The sequence below is a fragment of the Leguminivora glycinivorella genome, chromosome 17 (assembly GCF_023078275.1).
Source record: "Leguminivora glycinivorella isolate SPB_JAAS2020 chromosome 17, LegGlyc_1.1, whole genome shotgun sequence".
NCBI lineage: Eukaryota > Metazoa > Arthropoda > Insecta > Lepidoptera > Tortricidae > Leguminivora > Leguminivora glycinivorella.
This window is the reverse complement of record NC_062987.1, coordinates 7,265,041-7,288,027: the sequence shown is the minus strand read 5'-3', so window position 1 is coordinate 7,288,027 and position 22,987 is coordinate 7,265,041. Positions and strand designations below refer to the sequence as shown.

The 22,987-nt window shown below is 36.4% G+C and overlaps 5 protein-coding genes across 6 annotated transcripts; 2 read left to right on the top strand and 3 right to left on the bottom strand.

Moving 5' to 3' along the window:
- Positions 1 to 5,562: 5,562 nt before the first annotated feature.
- Positions 5,563 to 8,278, top strand: LOC125235345. Its single transcript, XM_048141886.1, has 2 exons — positions 5,563 to 5,896; positions 8,143 to 8,278. The coding sequence occupies exons 1-2, from the start codon at positions 5,578 to 5,580 to the stop codon at positions 8,163 to 8,165; spliced, it is 342 nt and encodes a 113-aa protein (XP_047997843.1). The 5' UTR covers positions 5,563 to 5,577; the 3' UTR covers positions 8,166 to 8,278.
- On the bottom strand, positions 8,244 to 11,027 carry LOC125235344 (nucleic acid dioxygenase ALKBH1). The gene is made up of 4 exons (XM_048141885.1): positions 10,854 to 11,027; positions 10,423 to 10,752; positions 9,459 to 9,652; positions 8,244 to 8,644 (listed from the first exon to the last, which is right to left on the bottom strand). The coding sequence occupies exons 1-4, from the start codon at positions 10,974 to 10,976 to the stop codon at positions 8,263 to 8,265; spliced, it is 1,029 nt and encodes a 342-aa protein (XP_047997842.1). The 5' UTR covers positions 10,977 to 11,027; the 3' UTR covers positions 8,244 to 8,262.
- A 460-nt stretch (positions 11,028 to 11,487) lies between these two features.
- Positions 11,488 to 12,302, top strand: LOC125235496 (N-alpha-acetyltransferase 38, NatC auxiliary subunit). Its single transcript, XM_048142069.1, has 3 exons — positions 11,488 to 11,680; positions 11,810 to 11,939; positions 12,085 to 12,302. Exons 1-3 carry the CDS (start codon positions 11,636 to 11,638, stop codon positions 12,246 to 12,248), a joined length of 339 nt encoding a protein of 112 aa, XP_047998026.1. The 5' UTR covers positions 11,488 to 11,635; the 3' UTR covers positions 12,249 to 12,302.
- LOC125235495 (cytochrome c oxidase assembly factor 6 homolog) lies at positions 12,299 to 19,575 on the bottom strand. Of its 2 annotated transcripts, XM_048142067.1 has the most exons (7): positions 19,426 to 19,575; positions 18,735 to 18,817; positions 16,252 to 18,444; positions 15,706 to 15,844; positions 14,852 to 15,042; positions 14,122 to 14,363; positions 12,299 to 13,840 (listed from the first exon to the last, which is right to left on the bottom strand). In XM_048142067.1, the coding sequence occupies exons 2-7, from the start codon at positions 18,792 to 18,794 to the stop codon at positions 12,334 to 12,336; spliced, it is 4,332 nt and encodes a 1,443-aa protein (XP_047998024.1). In that variant the 5' UTR covers positions 18,795 to 18,817; positions 19,426 to 19,575; the 3' UTR covers positions 12,299 to 12,333. The 2 variants fall into 2 exon arrangements, with proteins under 2 accessions (XP_047998024.1, XP_047998025.1); XM_048142068.1 differs by lacking the exons at positions 12,299 to 13,840; positions 14,122 to 14,363; positions 14,852 to 15,042; ... (1 more) ...; positions 16,252 to 18,444; positions 18,735 to 18,817 and adding an exon at positions 18,967 to 19,305 and having other exon boundaries at positions 19,426 to 19,571.
- Positions 19,576 to 20,051: 476 nt separating this feature from the next.
- On the bottom strand, positions 20,052 to 22,015 carry LOC125235397 (methylenetetrahydrofolate reductase). Its single transcript, XM_048141946.1, has 3 exons — positions 21,566 to 22,015; positions 20,794 to 21,404; positions 20,052 to 20,149 (listed from the first exon to the last, which is right to left on the bottom strand). The coding sequence occupies exons 1-2, from the start codon at positions 21,885 to 21,887 to the stop codon at positions 20,911 to 20,913; spliced, it is 816 nt and encodes a 271-aa protein (XP_047997903.1). The 5' UTR covers positions 21,888 to 22,015; the 3' UTR covers positions 20,052 to 20,149; positions 20,794 to 20,910.
- Between the last annotated feature and the right edge of the window lie 972 nt (positions 22,016 to 22,987).

Here is a 22,987-nt window from a genome sequence, read left to right as displayed (position 1 = left end):
GGTGGACATATCGACAAATATTTCAGTGGTCTCGATTGCGTAATGATGCCAAAAAAAAATTACTATAATGAATGATGGGTTCGGTTAGGTGCACAGTTTATAGGTAAGACATATTCAGGTTTTTAAAAAATCGTACCTAAATATACTTAATATTATTGCGAATTTGCGAACAGAACGTTATATCATATTCTTAAAATTCGATTAGGTTGGCAATCAAAATTTGGCCAACACATGAACACACTCGGTATCATTATAAAGACTATTTATTCCATCCTGGCTCTCAGGTAACGAGTATTGGCCCCATCACATCACAATCGCGTTAGTAAGAGCCTTGACAGAAAAAAAAACCTAATATTATATAACAATTTCTGTTTTTAACCCCCGACGCAAAAACGACGGGGTGTTATAAGCTTGACGTGTCTGTCTGTCTGTGTGTCTGTCTGTTTGTCTGTCTGTCTGTGTGTGTGTCTGTCTGTAGCATCGTAGCTCCCAAACGGATGAACCGATTTACATTTAATTTTTTGTCTGAAAGCCGAGTTAGTCGAGAGTGTTCTTAGCCATATTTCATGAAAATCGGTCTACTATGTCGCGGTCGGGGGTTTTTTCAAAATTTTAATTTTGTTATTGTTGAAGTTATTTTCAGGGGATTACAGAATCATATAAAAACAGCAGGCTGTTTTAGATCGCCGACCTCACTATCGTGCGTTCACGCCGCTATCAAGGGCTAGCACACGCACTAGCTCGCAAAAACACTCCATTAAAACGATAAGTTTTTCAATGAGGGATTTAGTGGAGGGTTTTTTCAACCGTCCTCTCCGTTCACCCATAAACGAAGGCTGTCAGCCGTCAGCATTGAAATCGGTCTCCTTTAATTTTGAAGCCAATAAATTTCGTAATCCGCCAACGGAATTTATATCGGCCATTTAATGTCAATAAAGAGCGGAGACGCCAGAGCGAGCTTTTTGCCGTCCCGCCAAATGTCACTGCGCTCATTTTACATACAAAGGTGACGTGTCAATGATCATACATACCTACTTAAAAGTCTTTTGATACCCGCGCGGTATGTAAGGTCGTTGCGGGCCGCTAAGGTATGCATTCGGTTCGCTTTGACATTTGTTTAAGCTTAATTTAAATATCTAATCATTAGTGAGAAGACTTCTTATTGAAAATTACCTCTGCCATTAATAACTGAGGGTAGACAGCTTAAACTTTATTCGAAAGGTTTTATTATAACGTCGTCATATTGCTCTTTTCATCGAAATTATAAATTAATACATTTACACCTGAACTTTATTAAAATGTACGTAATAAATCCCAGATATATCATTGAATTAAAAAATTCATGTGGATTTTAAGCTTGCTTTATTTACTACTACCGGGTTAAACGCTGAAATCTACGAGTAAAATGTTCCGTCAAGTAAAAAAAACACGGAGAAACTAAAAAGCAAAAAATAATAAACCTTTGAATTCAGATTTCTTATCGTATTGCAATAATCTAAACATCCAAATTATAAGCAAATCAATTATTTTTGCAGTCGGTACCAGACTTGTTCGTCGCCTTGCTATTGCCTGTTTGCCCCACCCAACCATACGCAGGCTGGCACCGACTCCAAAAATAATTGATTTGTTTATAATTTGGATGTTTAGATTATTGCAATACGATAAGAAATCTGAATTCAAAGGTTTATTATTTTTTGCTTTTTAGTTTCTCCGTGTTTTGTAACGCGCTTATTTTTGAAGGCGGTTTTATTTTTTGTTAAAAAAGTTTATTTATTTGTTGATTTTTAGTGGTTCCTATTGATATTATATGTATCAGTCCGAATACATGTACACTAGTGAAAGAATTATCCTTTAACTCCTAACCATTGAGGAGTTGACCTTCCATCATCAGCTCAGCCACATAAAATTATTACCATCAGGCGTAAATACTGGTTTACCTTTGAAAAATACACTAAAAACATTACATGTGCCTATAACATTTGAAGAGTTCCCTCGATTTCTCCAGGATCCCATCATCAGACCCTGACTTGGTGCCAATGGGACCATCTCGGGGTTATACCCGTTCGATCAAAAAAAAAATTTTGAAAATCGGTCTACAATTCTCGGAGATATCGAGGAACATACATACAAAAAAATAAAAAAAATAAAAAAAAATAAAAAACATTCAGTCGAATTGAGAACCTCCTCCTTTTTTGAAGTCGGTTAATAACTAGGGACATAGGTATCGAATATAACATTCCACATTTTTGTTGACTATGACAAAAATTGGGTTTGAAAAAAAACCTGAATAAAATATTGTAGCAGTGTATTTGCTCATAACATTCAAATGCCCATTTTTTTTTAGTTTAGCCTCAAGCAAGAGGCAACTACATTCGACAGTATAGGTAGAGTAACGACACTACTGGCACAGTATAATAAAGAGTACTATCGTACAGTATGGCCCTCCCGCTCCCCGCTGAAAGTGCCGCCCACCCCCTCTCGGTTACCTGACAGTTACCGCCTGTCAAAAATGCGAACAATCGACCTGTCATATCTCACTCATACAAGCATGTTACGCGTTCACCTACACGAACTTAGAATGTGTGCTAGGAACGCGCCTCTTTCATATATTTCATCGCCAGTGTCCGAGATGTACTACTGGCTTAGTTTGTCACAAAACAGAACGACACGCAAATTTGTCGTGTTCAATGCCGAGCGGACAGTACGACTCACTCAATTTCTGTACATCGTGAAGCTTATGATGCCTGCCTTCGAAATCGAAAATTCGTTATCACCCTTGTCCATCGACAATCGGTAGATTATATGGCGATTATGGCGTAAGTAAATATAACTGTCAGCATCTGGCAGGCTTTAGATGGTTTCTTTAACAGGTCAGTTATCATATCAGCAGCCACTGATTTATCTGCTAGAATAACAGATTTTTTAAAAACCGTCTTGAAAATTGTCTCTATCTTACCTTAAATTTTTCCTCTCGTCCGCCATTTTCACAATTTTTGTTGGTTTTCATTGTAGACAAAGTTTCATATGCCGCCAAATATTTTTCAATCAATTTCACAGTAAGTAAAATTCACAGTTCTCCATAGAAGTCTGTTTATATTTTTCACCGAATCAAAATAATGTGTTTTTCATTTTCAACACTTGAATCATAAGATCATAACTTGAAATTGACATTTTTGACAATGTTTTTCAATGGAAAATAGCGCATTTTTTTCTGTGCGCGACTGGAATATCTGGATGGCAAAAGATTAAGTATTTTTCCCCTCACTAGCTCGGAAACACGTGTTTTGTCCTTTAATAGCAACGGGTAAAAACGCATTTTATCCACTAGTGGGTAAAGTAATTTGACCTTGAATAAAGTCAAATTAACTGCTTTAAAATTGGTTAAAGTAGGTGAATCTAGTAATAAAGATGATTTACCACCTGTGGAACTACTGGAAGCAGTGATAAACGCATCTTTTGCGTTGTAGTTTCCTCGCTATAGTGAGGGGAAAAGTTTTGTGTTATACTCGGGTGCAAATGTATTTTACTTCTCGTGTGTTAAAAAACTCGCAAGTTCAGGATTCTATTCTCGAACCACTCGCTTCGCTCGTGGTTCAACTATAGAATCCTTTCACTTGCTCGTTTTTCAATTCCACACTCGGCGTTAAAATACAACTTTGCCCCCTTGTATAACAAATAACTATTTTAGAACTGAGGAATTGAAAAAATAATAGTTATTTGTTTTACAAGGAGGCAAAGTTGTTGTTTAACCGCATGTGCCAATATTGATATTATTGATACCCGAGCAAGCGCAAGATTCCAATATTAAACCGCGAGCGTAGCGATTGGTTCGAAAAGTGGAATCTTGAGCGTTGCGAGGGTTTCAATTAAGGCACGAAGGTTAAACAAAATTTACCACCGAGTGAAACACAAAAATTTTCACCACATCAACATATGAACAAAATACCTTGCTACTGACTATAAAATAAAACATCAAATTGAATCAATCCATCAATTTATTCAATATTTATGATTCAAACTCATCATTTATAAGTATGTTCTACCTACAAACCAACTTAAGAAATCAAGTTAAAATTTGTATATAATCACTTGCAATCTTGGGGATAAAATGCAATTTTGCTAATATCTGTTTTCGAATAGCAAAGTAAGCCTTTACCAGTTGGTGTGGTGAAAACTTATTTACAAGCTTTTCTATTCGCATTTTTAATAACTAATAACTATAATAGGTACCAACATTCCGTAACGCACTCTTCATTCACCAATCGCTAACGCGGACTCGTGCCAACACAGATATGGCAGTGCCAACATCGCAGTTCTTTGTATCGCGCAGGTATTCTATTCACGGCGACTGCTCCGTACGATATCGAATCCAGCCCTTTCAATCCAGAGGTAATGCCTGCCAACAAAGCGCCGCGACTACCATTTGCTCAATGGAAATACCATTTGGCTCTGCAATACGCTCGAGGTGATTATTCACATTCTCGTTTTAAGCTTTTTAGCTTGTTTTCTATGAGTGAGGCAGTTCTAAGGCGATAGCAGATTTATAGCTTAATGTGAAATTAGGTACCTACTTATTCATAGATACATTATACGCATAGCTGGGCATTAACTCGTTAATTAACGAAGTTAACATTTTGATTAACGGATTAACTTTTAAGTTAACTTGAAAAAATGTTAACAGACTCGTTAACTTCCGTTAAATTTCTCCGAGTCCGTTAATCGTTAATCTAGTAGGGCACAGGCGCCATCTGCGCTGCGAAAAACACGTTCTGAACGCTACTATTAAAGCCCGAAGTACGGCAAATCCTATGATTTGCCGGTAAATCCTAGGTTTTACCGATGTCGATTGCTAAAAGTCCGAAATATTACCTAAAAAAGTATTCTTCACGTGGATTTGCTTTTACTAACTTTGATTCGGTGAATCCTAAGCTTTACCATGGCGACTGTTGTAGTGATAGGGCAGCAAATTCGAGCCCTATTTACGACTACATTCGCTTCCCTAGCCTCTACCGCCCAAAGTGCCACAACAGTCCCGTCACCGCCAGCATCTCTCCTGAGTCCTGACACAGCTCTTGGCAGTAGCTCAGGCGATCACTGCCTTCCACGTGCAGCCTAGAGTTCAATAGGCTAGCTGTACTTCGGCCGTTTACAGAAATATAATACGTTATAGTGATACTGATGCAACTAAATATTTAAAGAAAAGTTCATTTGTATTCACGTGTTAACGGATTAACGATTAACTTTAACTTACGTTAAATTTGTCGGAATGTATCGCTTTAACGATTAACGAAGTTAACTTTTTTAGTAACGGATTAGCGATTAACGAAGTTAACTATTTGATTAACGGTGCCCAGCTATGATTATACGTAGTGTACCTACCTGCCTACAAGTTAAATAAAGTTGGAATTTTACTAAACGATTGTTACATCGTGCCTCGTGCCCTACAAAGTACTACAAAGAGCATTGCATCACTACGTTTTGGTGCCCTATACCTAATTCATAATTTTGGTTGGAATTTACATAGGAACTTTTTTTACAATAAGTCATTCTGAATAATTCTGTACTTCGTATTGTAAAATGTCATGGGAAAAGTCAAATTATTTCATTGACTTTGCATTGAAATATGTCACACGTAAATCCAAAAATATAATTTATCAAAGTCATGTATTAGTGACTTTATTTGGCATCAAAATTCTTGTCAAAACCATAATGCATCTAAGCAGCCGGATATTCAAGTGCAGCAATTGCTACAAGCCGATAGAGCGACGGCTTGGGTTGTTCCAGGCTCAGGACGATTACGAATGCTACGCTGACAGCTATGTGAAGTGTTTCTGGGGGTTGTGTGATGTGCGGCACGAGAGCAAGGAGTGTCTCCGAGCACAGCCTGATGGAAAAGGTTCGTTTACTTTACTTAGGTGCCTCATAGGTTTCTTGGTAGAATGTTTGCAATCACGCGATTGGGTCCTTTCCATCTTTCACAATTATAGAAGGATCCGGTAGGTGAGTGAGTCCCACCTTAAGCCTGGGTTATGTTGCGTAACAGCATTACCACACTGCAAAAAAGGTAGGTACCTAGTAAACCTACTTACCGTGATCCGTGACTAATTCATGTAGCGTTCTTCTGTACTTAAATGGAAGCGACCAATAAAGAACCTTCAGCCCTAGCGCCCATCGATATACCTATTACCAAGGTATACTCAAGACGCATTTGAACTTCGAAAGTCGGGTACCTATCTAATTTTGTAATATTTTTAAAACCAAAAGTGTCTCAACTTACCTTATACCTAAACTTCTGCGCCACCACAGAACCTAGATAAGTTTACCTACTGTTGCTAGAGTAGTTTAGATATTTTCCAAATTATCTCGCTTTCGAAGTTACCCCAATGCCTTCGGTACCTATACATATAATAAGCAGCTGCGTCTTTGAATAGTCACCGTCCTGTGTTGTACTATACATAGAACTTCGAGCCAGTAGGTTGTACCTTGTAGGGTAGGTTTATAGCAAACCGAACGCACGCGGTCGAACGAACATGAAACACTCGAATACCTAACAAAGCTTGAGTGGTGCTTGCGAGACGATTAAAGGATATATTCCGTTTCACTATAGTTACGGAACCTGACAAGGAAGACAAATTCGAATGTATGAATTTGTTTTGGTTTTGAAATCGATATTTAAACTGTCACACTGCTTATAGGCGCGCATATCACGCGAAACTTCATTTAATTTGAGCGATCCTCAAGGTAGTAGCCGCATCACAATGGTAATAACCTAACCTAACCACAAAATTAAAATTTTGAAAAAACCCCGACCGCGACTAGTAGACCGATTTTCATGAAACATGGCTAAGAACACTCCCGACTTACTCAGCTTTCAGACAAAAAAAAGTAAATCCAAATCGGTTCATCCGTTCGGGAGCTACGATGCCACAGACAGGCACGCACAGACAGACAGACATACACGTCAAACTTATAACACCGTCGTTTTTGCGCGGGGGTTAAAAAAACTGAATAGGACTCCACGGCAAGTTTTCTTTTTCTCGTTTAGTATCTACAAAATACCAAGCACTTATTAAGTCATAAAATAGTTTCCTTACATCTGCATGTTTGTCAACGGCAGCTTTACTCAGCAAAGTGTATCTAAAAATAAATTGTAAAATCCGCCCCGACATAATGTGTATCCTGTGTAAAATTTTGACGGTAGCCACTTATAAAAACACTAGATAGATAGTTAATAAAACTAGGCTGGGTTCCGTCGACTCGGGAAACGACAATTAGGGATTTTTAAATCGACCGCCATCGCCATCATTCATGACATGCATCATTCCGAATATTACCTAATTTTAGAATGTTTCTGATAAAAGCAGTTCATGGAGATGAAGGTTGATGGATGGAGAGGGAGGGGTAATAAACCCAAACAACGCTGGATGGATTGTGTGAAAGAGGATATGAGGAAGAAAGATGTGAGTGTTGAGATGACGAAAGATAGAGGAGAATGGAAGAGGAAGACGTGTTGTACCGACCCCACATAACGTGGGATAAGGGTAGGAGGAAGAAGAAGAAGAAGAAGAGGTGAGAGTGATTTTCGCAATTACGGCTTACGGAATTACAGCTTGACAAAAACAATATCATAGCAACACTTAGGTACTTTTCTCATACAAGTGACTCAGTAGTTGCCACATGCGAAACGGTTTACATAGACGGTTACTTTTAGGGACCGTCCACACTTAAGAGACGCATGTCCTGAGGCGCGCAACGGACATCTCCGCCACGCCGCCTGAATGTAATTCAAAAAACGTCTCCTCAGTACATTTTGTATAGGTGGCGCGTCTTACGTCCTTCCTGTACAAAATGTACTGAGGGGACGTTTTTTGAATTACATTCAGGCGGCGTGGCGGAGACCTCCATTGCGCGCCGCAAGACATGCGTCTTATGAGTGTGGATGGTCCCTTAGGTACCGGTACCGTGGCACTACCGAATTGTTGTGTAGAAAAATGTGGCTAATTTAAAAATGTAGGCTCCAAGTGTCGACTTCCCGATTCCACATGTAGAACATAAATTTCGCGCCTTTTCTTCCGATAATTTAAGTGTGTTTTTAGTATAGTAAAACTAATATTAGTATCAATGTCTCTCTTTCCTTTTCAGTTATCACCATGCAACCAAGATGAAAGAAATTCCCACCTCCAGCCTAGGCATCTCATATCAAATTGTTTGTTTTTCGAAATTTTTGAAATGAAGACATAAAATATAATTAAATACTTTATTTCATGTATCATTAAACTGATAATCTGTTAAACTGCTCTGTCTTTCATTTAGCACTTGCCGTACATTCATATTGATTCGTGATTCTTGTATGTAATCTTTGAAGGGTCTCCATACTTCTTCGTCAATGTTTTTGTTCATATCAAATATCAATTGTTTTTTGTCAGATATGTACTTGAAAGTAGCTTCACTGTAACTGATTTTATTTAGGTCTTCTAGGTCAGCCCAGGGTGATCTCTGGGCGGGTAGAATCTTTGGAACTGCGTGGTAGCAGAGCCTTGCCTCCTTTGACATTATCATGACATCTCCACTGTTGAGTAGTATGGCAGCTGGCTCTACAGATTTGTCTTTACCACCGATGAGAAAGATTGCAGATTGACCAAAACTGTAGGAGGAAATCATGTGTAAATATAATTAAATGATAAAAAAATTATTTAAATTGACCATTGCAACAAATGATTGTTATTCCTAAAACTGAGACTCAAATCTACCAAATATAGGAGATTATTATACAGCGTGGTTCAAACCTAGACGTCAAAAAAAAAATTTTTATTCCTCACATCATGGGCTATCAGAATATACCCCATGTATATTGGCCGATTTTTTGTAGTTTTCGAATTACGAATTTTACAAAGCCTTCTTAAAAGCAAAATAAAAGTAAAAAAGTTTTAAACGTAAAACTTTGAAATTGGTATTTTTTCCAACTTGCATCAAAGTGTGGACCCTGTTTTTTTTTTTTTTTTCAGTAAATGCTCTGTTTGTAATGATGATATGATTATGCAAAAAGAAACTAGTAAAAAAACTCAACAGTCTTTTTGAAAAAATATTTTTAAGGAAAAAAAAATCAAACATTTGTAACTTGAAAACTACAAAAAATCGGCTAATATACATGGGGTATATTCTGATAGCCCATGATGTGAGGAATCTAAAAAAAGATTCTTGACATCAAGGTTTAGACCACCCTGTATAAAATGGCAAGCTAGAAGTTGCCAGTGAAGCAGTTGTATAATAATTTACAGGTTTGTTCTGGCTACTTTATATTGTTTTATTGTTTAACCAATTGTTTTCAAGCCACTGAAGAACTCTCTTCTCTCCCACTCATTAAAATTTGTAGGACAATGAGCTTGTCAAGGAGTATAGAAGTTAAAACAAAGTTATAGGAATATATTGAATAGGAATTGATAATTTTTAATACAAACCTAAATGAAAACAGTGGAGCTTCTAGATTGACCTCTGAATGGTCAGTATGAGCAGACAGCGTAGAGTCCATATGATAATAATTGACAATAGCCGCCTCAGCCTTGAAGCCTGTGTAGCCAAGATACTGAGCCATTACATCTGACAACTCGGCCAGCTCCTCAGGAAATAAAGATTTGTTCTCATCTGTGTATATCTGAAATTGATAGAAAAACAATTAAATACCTGAAATTTGAATAACATACTATAATACTTGTCAAAAGATAGAGTTTTTTTTTTTTTTATTAGCCTACTGTAGTGTCCCACTGCTGGGCAAAGGCCTCCCCTCGCTTCTTCCACTCAACCCTGTCATGTGCGTAATTTTGCCAGCTTGGATAAAATGCGTTCAAGTCGTCCCGCCATCTCTTTTTCGGTCTGCCTGAACCCCGGCCTGCACCCTCCACGGTGTTCCGTGAGTCCCACTCGGTAACCATTTTGGCCCACCGATCAGGGTGCATGCGGCAGACATGTCCAGCCCAGTTCCACTTAAGCGTAGCGGTCTTGACACCTACATCTGCAACTCGAGTTCTGGAGCGCAGTTCCGTGTTTCTGATTCGATCAGTTCTGCGAACACCCAGTATACTGCGCTCCATCGCTCGCTGGCAAACCTTGAGTTTGGACTTTAGAGCTTCTGTTAGTGACCATGTTTGAGCGCCATAGGTAGCCAAAAGATAGACAGTATAATGCCTAAATTATCCCATTGTTTCTATTAGCCATGTAATGTTTTTTTAGCCATGATCAAAATTGTATGTGTTTTTCATGGCAGAACTATGCATAAACCATTGGGGCTTGGACAACAAAGCCATAAGTGATGGCTCAAATTGACTAGTCCTAACAACTCTTGGGATTGATTAGAATAATGTTGAAGCATTGTAGTCATACAAACAAAATAAAGCAAAGCACATAGAAAGAATATTAACATTTTACTTTTGTGTCCCAGTTGTGGTGATATCCCAAAGTAGTCCATCTCAATTTTTTCTGAAGCTGTCTATTGCATGCTCCATTATCAAAACACTCCGCCCACCAATCTGGTAACAACACTTCAATATCAATATTCAACTTATTTGGCTTTCTAGGGTATTTCTCCAAACACTTTCTGATCCAATACCTTTGTCCTGCGGCAGTGAACGGATTTTTTAATAGGAATAGTCCAGGGTGATCATGAAATGCGTATAATTCCCATTCTTTAATATTCCTTAAACCTATCAGGTCTGTTCTGCCGTCATCACCGACATTGTCGGGATTGACTTTAGTCACCTGAAAACAATAACAAAAAGCAAGTTAAAGATTTCTTCCACGAAAGAACGGATATACAGTATATTCTGTTGTTGCTTAAAATTATTTAGAATGTTACGTACCTTGTCGGTTTGATTACTGATATCGGCTAGAGATAATACTTTACTAAGGGACGGCTTTGGTTTGTTTGATTTATAATATTTAAATTGCGACTTAAAATTGTCAACTGTTTCCAATGTTTCCATTGTTAGACGTATTACTTCGTACTTAAAACACTTAAAATAAAATAATGTTTGGCTTTGACAAGATATTATTATAGGTTATTTTTTTCCGGTTGCCATTAACTACATTTTAAAAATCACTAATCTTTCAACATTTGTATAAACTTATTGTAGCCAGTAGCTAATCGAAAACTGATACTAGTGATACTCATTAGTTAAATTATTACCTTGGATAAAATGACAATGTAGTTGAATGTAGATTTCAGATGTAAAACGTGATTGACAACGTGATTACATTAAAGAGATGTAGAAAGTAAGAAAAATAATCAACTTAAGGTAAATATATTCGTTATGGCAACATTATAATTAACTGTCATTTGAGTCGTTTGAGCCATATTTAAAATCATTGCTGTGTACCACGCACTTGGAAAAAAAACGAGCAGCTTTTTGTATTCGACCCCATAACAGCGACAATAATATTATCTGAAACAATAAATAAGCATAGCATGGAACTGTCAATGTCATGTCATTCATTTTAAATTTAGTCAGACAGTGAAGTAAATACAATTTCTTTCACAAATTTAATAGAATATAAACATTAAACACTATATAGTTATATAACTATTTCAATTTTGTACTGAGGAACTCACTTCCACAAAATATTTCACTCGTAATACCATAACATGAGTCAAACAACTACTGCCGGACAAATACCAGAATGTTTGAGGGTAAATATTTCTCAAATCCTGCACGATTTCTCAATGAGGACCATATTTTCAAAAACAAGAATACCGGTGTGTAGTTTTTAGAGAATATTACCAGTTTTAGTTTTAAACTCGCCCATTTCGTTATTTCAGGACGATTCTGAAGATGGTAAATCCAAACTTAGAAAATGGTTAAACATGAACTTCAGAATTGAAATGACGGATGGAAGAGTCCTCATCGGAGTTTTTCTCTGTACAGATCGGGATGCCAATGTAATTTTAGGTAAATAGTTATGATTTCAATTGTAATTTAAAAACCACATTTGTGTTAACATAACAAGATAGATAGATGTATAATAAAAAAAATTTCTTGTTTCTAAAGTGCCTATAAGAATTATGGTCATTAAAGTTAGTTTCTAAAATTCCAGGGGCATGTTCAGAGTACCTGAAAGGCAATGATGGTGAAACAGAAGAGCCCAGAGTTCTAGGACTAGTCATGGTGCCCGGCCGACACATTGTCTCCATACAAATCGACGACATGGCTGCACAGCGCAGAACTGCTCCCATCATGAATGATTCTATGTGGTTATAATTGTGAGTGTATTATTTTAATTTATTTTAATAAGAGAATAAAAATTCAAACCTATGAAAATCATTTATTTAGTACCAATCATTAATTATTGAGATACATTCAAATTGTTCACTAGTTGCTGCAAAATCTCTACTTCTAAATAAATATTCTTAGAATCATTAGCAAACGGATTGTAGCTATCACTTGCATTTGCATTATTAGTTTTAGTTAGAAGTGCTGTCAAATCTTCACTAATCATGTTTATTCCTCTTTGTGGATCCGATAAAACACTATTCAAAAGTTTAGGCTCCAATATTTTTTGTAGACATATGTATGGATGAGGTAAAATTTTTGATAGGGTAACATTTTTATAAAAAATGGTGCTCAATAGCCTTACATCCTCATCTTCATCTTGTAAAAGAATAATGGCTGACTCTATTGTGATTACTTTTACAGCATCTGATAATCTATGGAATGCATTTGAGAACTCATTATTTGTTAATGCTGCAATGTATCTCATTTCTACATCAACAGACTCAGGGTCACATAATTTCAAAACTTCTCTTGACAAATATACAACACCTTTCTCATCATTTTTATGTAACAAAATCCTTACAGTGAATGGCAGTAAGTACCGCAATTTATATGTGTGTCCATTTGTTTGTATTGCTTGTAGTAAAGATTCAGTAAAACAATTTATTTCAACTAACTGAGATATCTTATAGAGAATTTTCCACAGTTCACTACTGCAAAATTTATTGTTACATGTTAATAATAATTCTGCAATATTTTTTAAAACATCTTTAGGAATTTCTTCATTCTCACATTTTATTTTCTCTAGAAGATCTCTACAATAGTTCTCAAATCTATTTCTATTTGTAATTATGTCTATCACTTGTGACATTTCAGACCAATCAATATTTTTAATACATTTTCTAACTCGCGCATTTGCCCAAGAGTGAACCCCAGGTGCATAAACATTGGCATCTAGTTCTGTCATTGTGTCCAATAGGATATCAACACTCACATTCAACTTAAAAATATCTTCATACATTTCCTTACACAAATAGGAATGTGTGCCTTTGTAAAGTTTGTTCTGAATGGACTGCTTTATCAGTTGGAACTGAGTCTCTTTGTCATTATAATGTTTATAGCAATGTGCCAACAATATGAGCATGCCATGCATAAAGTTTTCTGATACTAGTCCATGTTCCATGAAAGCTTCATAAATTACATCAAAAGAAAAAATGTTAAATATAGATTTGGCAGTGAGACGTCTTACAGTATAGATAGGGCTATCTAATAGGCAAATCAAGCTTTGTAATAATGTTGAATGGGATGACATTTCCTCTGTCGTGTCAGAGGAGAAATTGTACCTCATAGCACTATTTGCCAACATATTCAATATAGGTACTAAATTGGAATGTGAAAGAACTTTATCAGATGTACTGATGTTTCCGAGTTGATGGTTAATATATATCCATAATTTCGGAGAATGCGTGCGTATTTCATCACATGCTACTGTAGCTATGGTCTCATCTCCTGTGCCAGATGCTTTTTTCTGGCCTATTAGCTTTGGAACTAAAGCACCATAGAGTTGGAGAGCAGCATTTCTGAAATGAAACAAACATGGATAAATATTTGAGCACCATAGAAAACAATAGGTCCAGGCATCGTCGCTAGGCATTTTCCTGACGCGCCAAACATTCAACTCAGACTTGATTGGGGCATGTTTGCCATGGCCATTTTCCGCACATATTGATCAATAAAGTTTATATTAAGATACTACCATACTTCAGGACTAAAATATTAATGAAAAACATACAAATTTTAATATTAGACTAAAATATCTTAGTAGGTATGATAAGAGTTGTAATATATACACATGATTTACCTTATCTGCCAATGGGGACTTGTCAGATTATCAAACGCAAGTTTGGCCAATTGTGGAGAGTAGTACATAACATCAGAAGCTATACTGCTATCTACAACAATTCTCGTCAGGAAGTGTATGTAAATAGCTTTTGGCAAATCCTTCTCGTTTTCAATATCGGTATTCCCATGTAGTTTTTCAGGTATATCTTCTGAATGACTGCAGGTTTCCAATATCATGTTCATAAAGTAATGGAATAGAGGCTGTAACAAACAACAAAAAATTGATATAATTTCTTTTTGCTAATATCTTCTAAACTAGAAGCACATTAAACTAACTAGAAAAGATGCCTTAAAGCCAAAGCAGTACAGTACTGTTAGTTAGACGAGCTTAGACTGTGTGCTAGGAACGCCAGCGATTTGATTGCCAGTGTCCGAGGTGTGGCATATGGTATGAAGGTTGTCTGGTCCAAAAGATCTTAATAGTCATTTTCAAAACTAAGCATTTTTTACGTTATACCAATGGATCTTAACTCGGACAATTTCATTATCTCACATAGATAAATAGTTACAAGAAGCGGCACAGTAAGTTTAGCGCTGACCGTTATTGTGCAGAAGTCAAAAACAGGTATCTCAGGGGATTACAGGGGCGAAGGGTATACGTTCCTATGCGCAGTTATCCCCTCCACATTTCACTCAGCGCTAAACTTACGTGCCGCTTGTATCAACTTCAGTTTTTTTTATGGCTTCACCTTTCCCTTTTTCATGTCACTGGATACAATTCTGTGGACCATAATCGACAACCCAGCACCTCGCCTGGTTATAGACGCCATTTTACTGGCTTCCGTTATCAACTCCTTAAGCTTGTTTTTGAGCAGTACATGGGGAATCCTAGAAATGTCCACTTCATCTGGTAGGGATGTCAAATACTGAATAGCTTGACCTAAAAAAAATACAAATCATTTATAATTATTAGCAAATAGCCACAGGGGCACTTTTAGATATACATGTCAAAACTTAAGTAGACAGAAATTAACAGTTAAAAAATATTCATTCTAAGCAGGGTATATAGGGACTATAGGTAATAGATGTATACAAAAAAGTGTCACATAAATAATTAAAGCAATTATGTAGTTAAATAGTAATGTCCAAATTACAGCTGTTATTGCAATGATAAGGTTTTATGAGGCGTTGCACCGGTGTAGAGGAGACAGGCCATAATTCTAAACCCTATTCCAGTGCAATAAAGTTTACATACGTTGCATATTGCCGAATTAACTATGTATGTAAACTAACTCAGCTTTTAGACAAAAAAAAAACTAAATCTAAATCTATGATGCCACAGACAGACACGTCAAACTTATAACAGCCCGTCGTCGTCGTCGTCGGGGGTTTAAAAATCAGAATATCACTGAGATTTTGAGAATTGTTTAATTTTTGATGCCGCCTCGATTTTGTTCGTCTTGGCGGGTATTGTTATGGCTACCGTCCAATCGCCAAGAAGGAAAAATCGCCTCATAATCGCAAGAACAAACAACGATTGCCGATTGTTTGGACAACTATTTTTTACTGTTACTTGTTCTAGATAAAATAGATTAAAATTTACCAAGTGCAGCGCCCGCGGCTTCAATAGCTCCTTTATGTCGTGAACTTTCCAACACGCGAGTTATTATGAGAAGGAACTTTTCTATATGATGTACTTGGTCACAGTGCCGGATCATAAGCGACGCCAAATCACAGCATGCCTGTAAAAATATTTTAGTAAAAAATTATGGTAAGGTACAGCGGGACAAATCTCGACTGGGGGGTCTGGGGGGGCAATTGTAACTAATACATTTTTTCCATTATTACACTATGATATTGAGTTCTACATGTATCCTCTGAACACGCCTACCATATACAACCGGTGGACACTCTACTTGATAATGCAAACTTTGTAAAACATGGAAAAAATGGACCAGTTATATTTGCCCCCCAGTCGAGATTTGCCCCGCTCTACCTTAACCATTTTAAACCGCATGTAAAGGACATCACAAAACAAAGTTCCATTCCAACCACTTTGAACCTTGCAGTTAATTGCTTATCTTCAAACACGGGCAGGAAATATTTTTCAATAACAAAGTTGGCCAAGATGTGTTTAGTGTTTACATACCTTTACATTTAGCCAAATACAGTTCAGAACCATTTGATGAATGCCAGATATCTTCGTGTCATCTTTGTCGTCCTTTGCCGTGTGCCCCGATTTATTGATGATCTGCTCCACCATATCATTCATTTTAGAAAAGTCCGAACTTGATGAGTTTTCCTCCCAGGCAAAGTGATTTGATATAGTGTCCAATGTTTTAAGAAGCCTCATTATTTCGTCATCAGATATCTTAATGTTGTAAGACTTCTGATCACAAACATCTAATACAACTAGCATTATATCCATGAAGGAGTGTAACTGTTTTCCGTTTTCAATTGATTCTAAAATATCCCTGTGCAACTCGTTTTCATTAGTCAGCTCGTTAAATGCAAAAGTAAAAACATCTTCCACAGTTTTAAAAGTAGCTTGGTCAAGTTTTTCTTTTAGCAGAATACTTACAATTAATTTGAACATGCTCTGCCCACAACTGATTTCATAGAAAAACTTGCCCCTAATACTTTTCAATGCTTCGACTATGACATGATTTATTAATAAGTCTGTCTTCTTGAAGGCAGGCGAGTAATAATTTAAAAGTAAATGCACTACATTTTCTCTTATATCATCTGACGGATCCTGCAGGAAGCTTATTAACTTTTTAACAAATGCATCATCTGACAGCAGCCATTTCCCATCATCAAGTAACATTTTATACAATGTTGTGTCACTGTGTCTTGTTTGATTCTTCTTATTTTTTGGTATGTCAATCAAGCACTCCCACACAATACTGCACACCTTTACAGATGTAATCTTTCTTTGATAGTTGCCTTTTACAATTAAATTAGAAACAACAAGTTCCTGCAAGGATATCAAGAATTGTAGCAGATCTTGCAAGTCCACAGGCTCCTTATTCTTGCAGTGTGTGGTGAAAGCAGCATGATTCTGCATCAAGAAGTTTTTAAGGCACTTCAACATGCCAAGTCTGAGCACTGTACAGTCAGAGTTTATATTATTTTTCACATAATTTAATATAAGTTCAAATTCTATTTGACTAGGTATAGTTTTGCCTTGAAATTCGCAAATAATATCAAATGCAGCCATCCTTATATCCACATTGCTATGTTCTATGCCTTGCAACACCATTGATTCTAGTAAATTCCAATGTTTTACTGAATTCCAATTTTTATGAACAAGACCAAGTTTATTTGCTTGTTTAAAAATAGACAAGCTGTTATAGAGTTTTCTTTCTAGTTCTTCAGTATTTTCAAATATAACTTCAAACTGATTTACCAAAGCCGGAAACTTCTTAAAGGTTTGTAAACACCAGTAGTTGTTAAAATGTTCAACTGGTTTTGTATTTCTTCCATTTAAAATACTGTCAATAGTTGGCAAAAACATTTGGATCCAGTCATCTGCAGAGGCCAAGTTCTTCAAAATTGCAAAATACATATCAGTCCCTGCTGAAACCAATCCTGGTTTTTCTAAGCTGTTGGATAAGCCAGTTAGCCAATCAGTTTCTTTTAAAAGATTTAAGATATTCCCTTTACATCGTCCTATCATTTCTGCAAGCATTAAATACTTAGCTTTATTCCAATAAAATGTATTAATTTCTTTAACAACATTTTGGTATGTTGTAAAGTCCATTAGAGATATCAGTGTCTGGAAGATGGTTTTATTTAGATCCCTTACTCCTGTGATCGGGTTTTCCCAATTATGGTTCACAAGGTTTAATAATCTCACTTGATTATTTTGTGTAAATATGCAATCTTGAAATTGTGTCCCACATACTTTCTTGAGGGAACTTATTGTTTTAAAAACAATAAAAGTGTTTCTAGAGTAATCATATGCCATCTGAATGAGCAAATCAATAGTAGAATTCAGAAGAAGCTCTAATGTTGTATTTGCCTTTCTGGATTTAGTCAGAAAGTTGGATTGAGACATTCCATACATCAAAGACACTGCCCATGTTGTCTTTGGATTTATAATCACATCATTTTCTCTCTGGTTTAATTCATGGTCTATTCCTTGTAATAATCCCTTTAGATAGAACTCCTCTTTTCCAGTCAATGGAATGATAGTGTAGAAACATGTTGAACACAGTAACTGGTCATCTAACTTGAGTAGCCCTGATTGCAGTTGATACCAAAGAACTTGTGTTACTTTATCCCATGATTCACTGTTCTGTTCTACTGACTGAAGTTTCTTTGCCGATATAAACACTTCCTGAAATCATAAATAATATTGTTTAAACATAGAGTACATGGCCTGCAGTAACACACAGTTCCAAAAGTGTGGAACCGCCTTTAGGGTCAGAAGAGAAGTCCCCTGACAAAACTGAATAGTTAGGGGTCCTGTCATAATAGAAACATGTCAGTGCTGTGAAAAATATGTAGCAATATTTACAAATTCATAAACCACAAAATGTAGTTAGTCATTACAGCATCATTTGCTTGTATCTCACTCACATTGTTATACTAGTCTTATAACAATATTAAAATAACATAAATACTTGCCTGTATCAATGCATTAGTAAGTGTTTTTGCCTCAAGCAACTTCTGTAATAAGTCCTCCATTATACCATTCAATTTTTCATTGCCTGAAATGAAGGTTGGAAACGGTTTACAATAACAGATAGTGTTCAGTATTTAATTTTAGACAAAACATGGTATAACTTCCCGTTACTTCCCTGTGTATGTTTTAAATCCCGAACAAGGTATGTGACAAGGAAGGTAAATTAAAAGCCAATTGCAACTAAAAATAATTTACTATTCAAAATCTAATATTTACAATAAAAGCTCAACAATTAAACATTAATCTTTATTGGTCTTTTATAGGTTCATATCCTTCCTTCTGCATTTTCTCTTTAAACACATTAAAGTCCCGTTTCCTATCAAAGTGTGAGACCCACTGCGTAGGGCACGACTTTTCGAATAGCTTTCTTAACTCCGAACATTCTTTAGGTTTATAGGAACTGTCTTTTATATTCTGCTTATCTAAACACTCCCAGTAACGATCCCTGGAGTCCCAACAAGTCTTTCTTTGTTCTTTATCGGGAAAAGACATCTTTCACGATTGGATATAAACCTAAAATAGAAAGTAAAAATGCTTTTTATAACGATATTTTACTGCTAAGAACGTACGAGTACCATTTTAAAAGCCCCTTTCGATATCTATAATCAAGCAATAAATATATTGAAAACTTACGTATTTGATTAAGAAGTTCTGGTATTTTCAGTTAGTCTACCAATTTATTTTAGTTTTCGCAATAATCTTCCTTATCCTGTTTAGCAATATCGCATAACCTCAAAACTTGACGACATGACAGATGGACATTGACAATTTTGACAGCTGAGCCATATCGACTGCTGTTACGTTTGAGTCATCTTTTAATACGTCGGTTCAGATGGATCCGAACTACAGTCTGACTAAAAAGAGTAGAAATTAAAAAATGGCAACATCGTAGTGTCGTCCCGTTTCCTCAAACATATTGATTTGAAAGGAATGACACTACAATGTTGCCACTTTTTAATTTCTACTCTTTTTGGTCAAACTGTATATTTTGCTGGTGAAAAATATTATTTGTTAAAAAATATGCTCAGGCGGAAATACTGCGAATGTATTTTTTTTACCAGGGTTGGTCTGCGCGCTTATGTAAACAAGTTTGTCAAAAAAAAACATGTGCATATTTTTTTTATAATAATTTGCCGCTTTTTCTTTAGTGCCGGAAAAGGCTTGACTTTAAATCATGGCGCCAATTTCTACTCCTTCAGACTCCTTGACTCCTTCGTGTTCCACTTCCACTGTAGATAAGTAAAAATATACTCTTTAAATATTATTAAAGCCCATTTTATTCCAAATAAAAAAGTGACAAATTACTAAAAGTGAGGCAGGTAGGTACTTACTTTTAAGATTAAAATAATTCGTACATCTACCGCATGAACCTACAATTCTATGGACGGATAACTCCGAAGAAAAACCTGTGATTCCATCATCCACATTGATAGCTTTGTCTATGACCTCATCCACTAATCTCCCGTCAGTCGGATCGAGGCGCCCGTGGCGAAAACATCTCCAGAAAATTAAGAAAATATGCCTACATACGTTGTCAAATTGTGTAAAAATGACAACAATCGAAAGAAAAAAAAATACGGAGCAACTTTTCATGCGTAAATTAATACTTTATCACGTTATTATGCGTAAAATCACAATATTAATTAATGTTCATAATCGTAAACTAACAAACTGCAAAACAAGAGTGTGACCAGTATTTTTTTTAAATAGTGTTTGCACACGGCGCACTGAGTCATTATTATTTGTTAAAAACAAGATATTTCTAAGTTTCAAGTAAAATAATTAATTTTTGATAAATTAAGTGAAGAATTGATTTTCTTTTGACCTGAATTATAATTATTTTGATTTTAAATCGTGTTTGCACATCGCAAACCGTCTGCCATTGCTGGCTTGAAAGGTCGCCAACAAGCCATCAAATAAAATTAAAAAAAAACGTCCGCCATTGTTGGATCACAGCCGGTCTTCAGTGAGACTCCCTCTGTTCTATTACTACTCTGTGATCTACCGGTTATTTTAATTTATTTACTAATGAGAATAGTGTTATCAAACCAGACGCAAGTAGGTAACAAGTTATAGTATTTATAGACAGATGGTAGATATTTGTACCTACAAATATTTCTAAATTTCCTTCACGAAATTGGATACAATATCTAACTTATTCAAAGTAAAGAAATGGAAATGTTTTAACTCGTTAACAGCAATCAAGTCTTGAATTAACTTCTTCACAATTTGTAGTCCATCTATATTTGATTCTTCTTTGACTTTTACTTGATCCAGTAAATCTTGGGAAACTTTTACTTTGCAAAGATCTATGAAGCCGTTTAGCTGTTTTAAATTTTGGAACAGGAATACGCCTGGTATTATGGGGGTTCTAATCCCGATTTCTTTGCAACTTTTTGCAAAGTTATTAAAAACTTCTTTTTCGAAAAACGCTTGTGTGAGTATGAAATCTGCTCCATTGTCAATTTTTTCTTTGAGGTTTAGTAGTTTCTCTCCGGTTTGGTCGGGGGATCCGGCTACTCCTATACAAAAATAATTTCCTGTACTAGCCTTTATATACATTACTAAATCTCGGGCACTTTTGAAATCCGAAGTGGCGGCGTCATATTTTTCTGAAATAAGTAAATTATTATTTATTAGTCCGTTACATTGTTACTGTACCTACCTAAAGTAGAAATCGTTCGCATTTAGACAGACAAAACATCATCTTGTCTTGTATTAAATTTGCACTGTAATGATTTGGTAAGATGGAATACAACAATAATCCACTTACCTCCCAGCATAACAAGCAAGTTACAAATATTTTGCTCTTGTAGTAAAATCAGAACTTGGTCCAAGTAATCCTTTTTCAACATATCACAAGTCAAGTGCAATAGCACATTATGTTGTTTGCTTCTTAACAATTTAGCCATCCTTAAAGGTGCTATATCCAAGTCTTCGCACTTGTGGTTTTTGGCGTGCCATGTCACCGAGAAAAACACTGGTTCCACCTTCAGGTTGTTTATTTCTTCAACTGTTACATCTGGTGTTACTTCGAAAGAATAGGAGAATTTGTCTGAATGTTTTATCAAGTCAGTGATTTTACGTAAAGTCATGTCTCCGAAGCAATTGGCAAATATTTAAAATGTCTTGAAAGTTTATAACCAAAAAAATTACTGATTGGCTTATCGATTACACAGTCGACCTTTATAAGTGATAACGCCCGATTTGAAACGCAAACGTTTAGAGAGCTCAGGCCCCGTAGCCGAATGGCATTTTTGCGACGCGAAACGAAATCGAAACGCCGCAGAAAGGTAGTCTGGCTCTGTCGCGCTAATACGCAAGAGCGATAGAGATAGATAGCTACGAAAGAGATACTATCGTGAGCGTTTCGTGAGCGTTTGTGCATTCGGCTACGGCTACGCACACTGGCCCCGTAGCCGGATGGCATTTCTCAGACGCGAAACGAAAACGAAACGCCGCGAAAGGTAATCTGGCTCTGTCGCGCCAATACGCAAGAGCGATAGAGATAGATATCTACTAGCGTTTCGTGAGCGTTTGTGCCATTCGGCTACGCACCCCATAGAGCAAAGTGACACGAAGAATTCGTTATTATATGTTAGTTTCAAGTCGAACTGACTCGTTATCTCCCGTATGTCGGTTCTACATCAATTTTATTATTTATGTAATACTTCAGAGCTACGTGGTGGGGGAGTTCAACTGAGAGCGATAAACTCACAAGAATTGTAATAGGTACGTTGTCAGCGGAGTCACTAGATGGCGTTCTTAGCGCCACTTGGTTTGTTATGAAATAAATAATAACAACAGTCGTTAAAGCTTTATCGTATTAATAATAACTGTTTTAATTTATTTAAAACACCGTAACCTCATCTCGGACACTGGCGATCAAATAATATTTGATACACACATATTATGTGAAAGCGGCGCGTTCCTAGCACACATTCCAAGCTCGTGTAGGTAAACGCATACCATGCGTGTATGAGTGAGATATGAAAAGGTCGACTGTTGGCATTTTTGACAGGCGGTAACTGTGAGGTAACCGAGAGGGGGTGGGCGGCACCTTCAGCGGGGAGCGGGAGTGGCCATACTGGACTGTACCATCGTACTCACTACCTACTCTTTATTATACTGTGTGTGAAGACAATTTAAATAGTTAGATACACAGTGAGTACCTACTACGTAATTTCATGGTTTA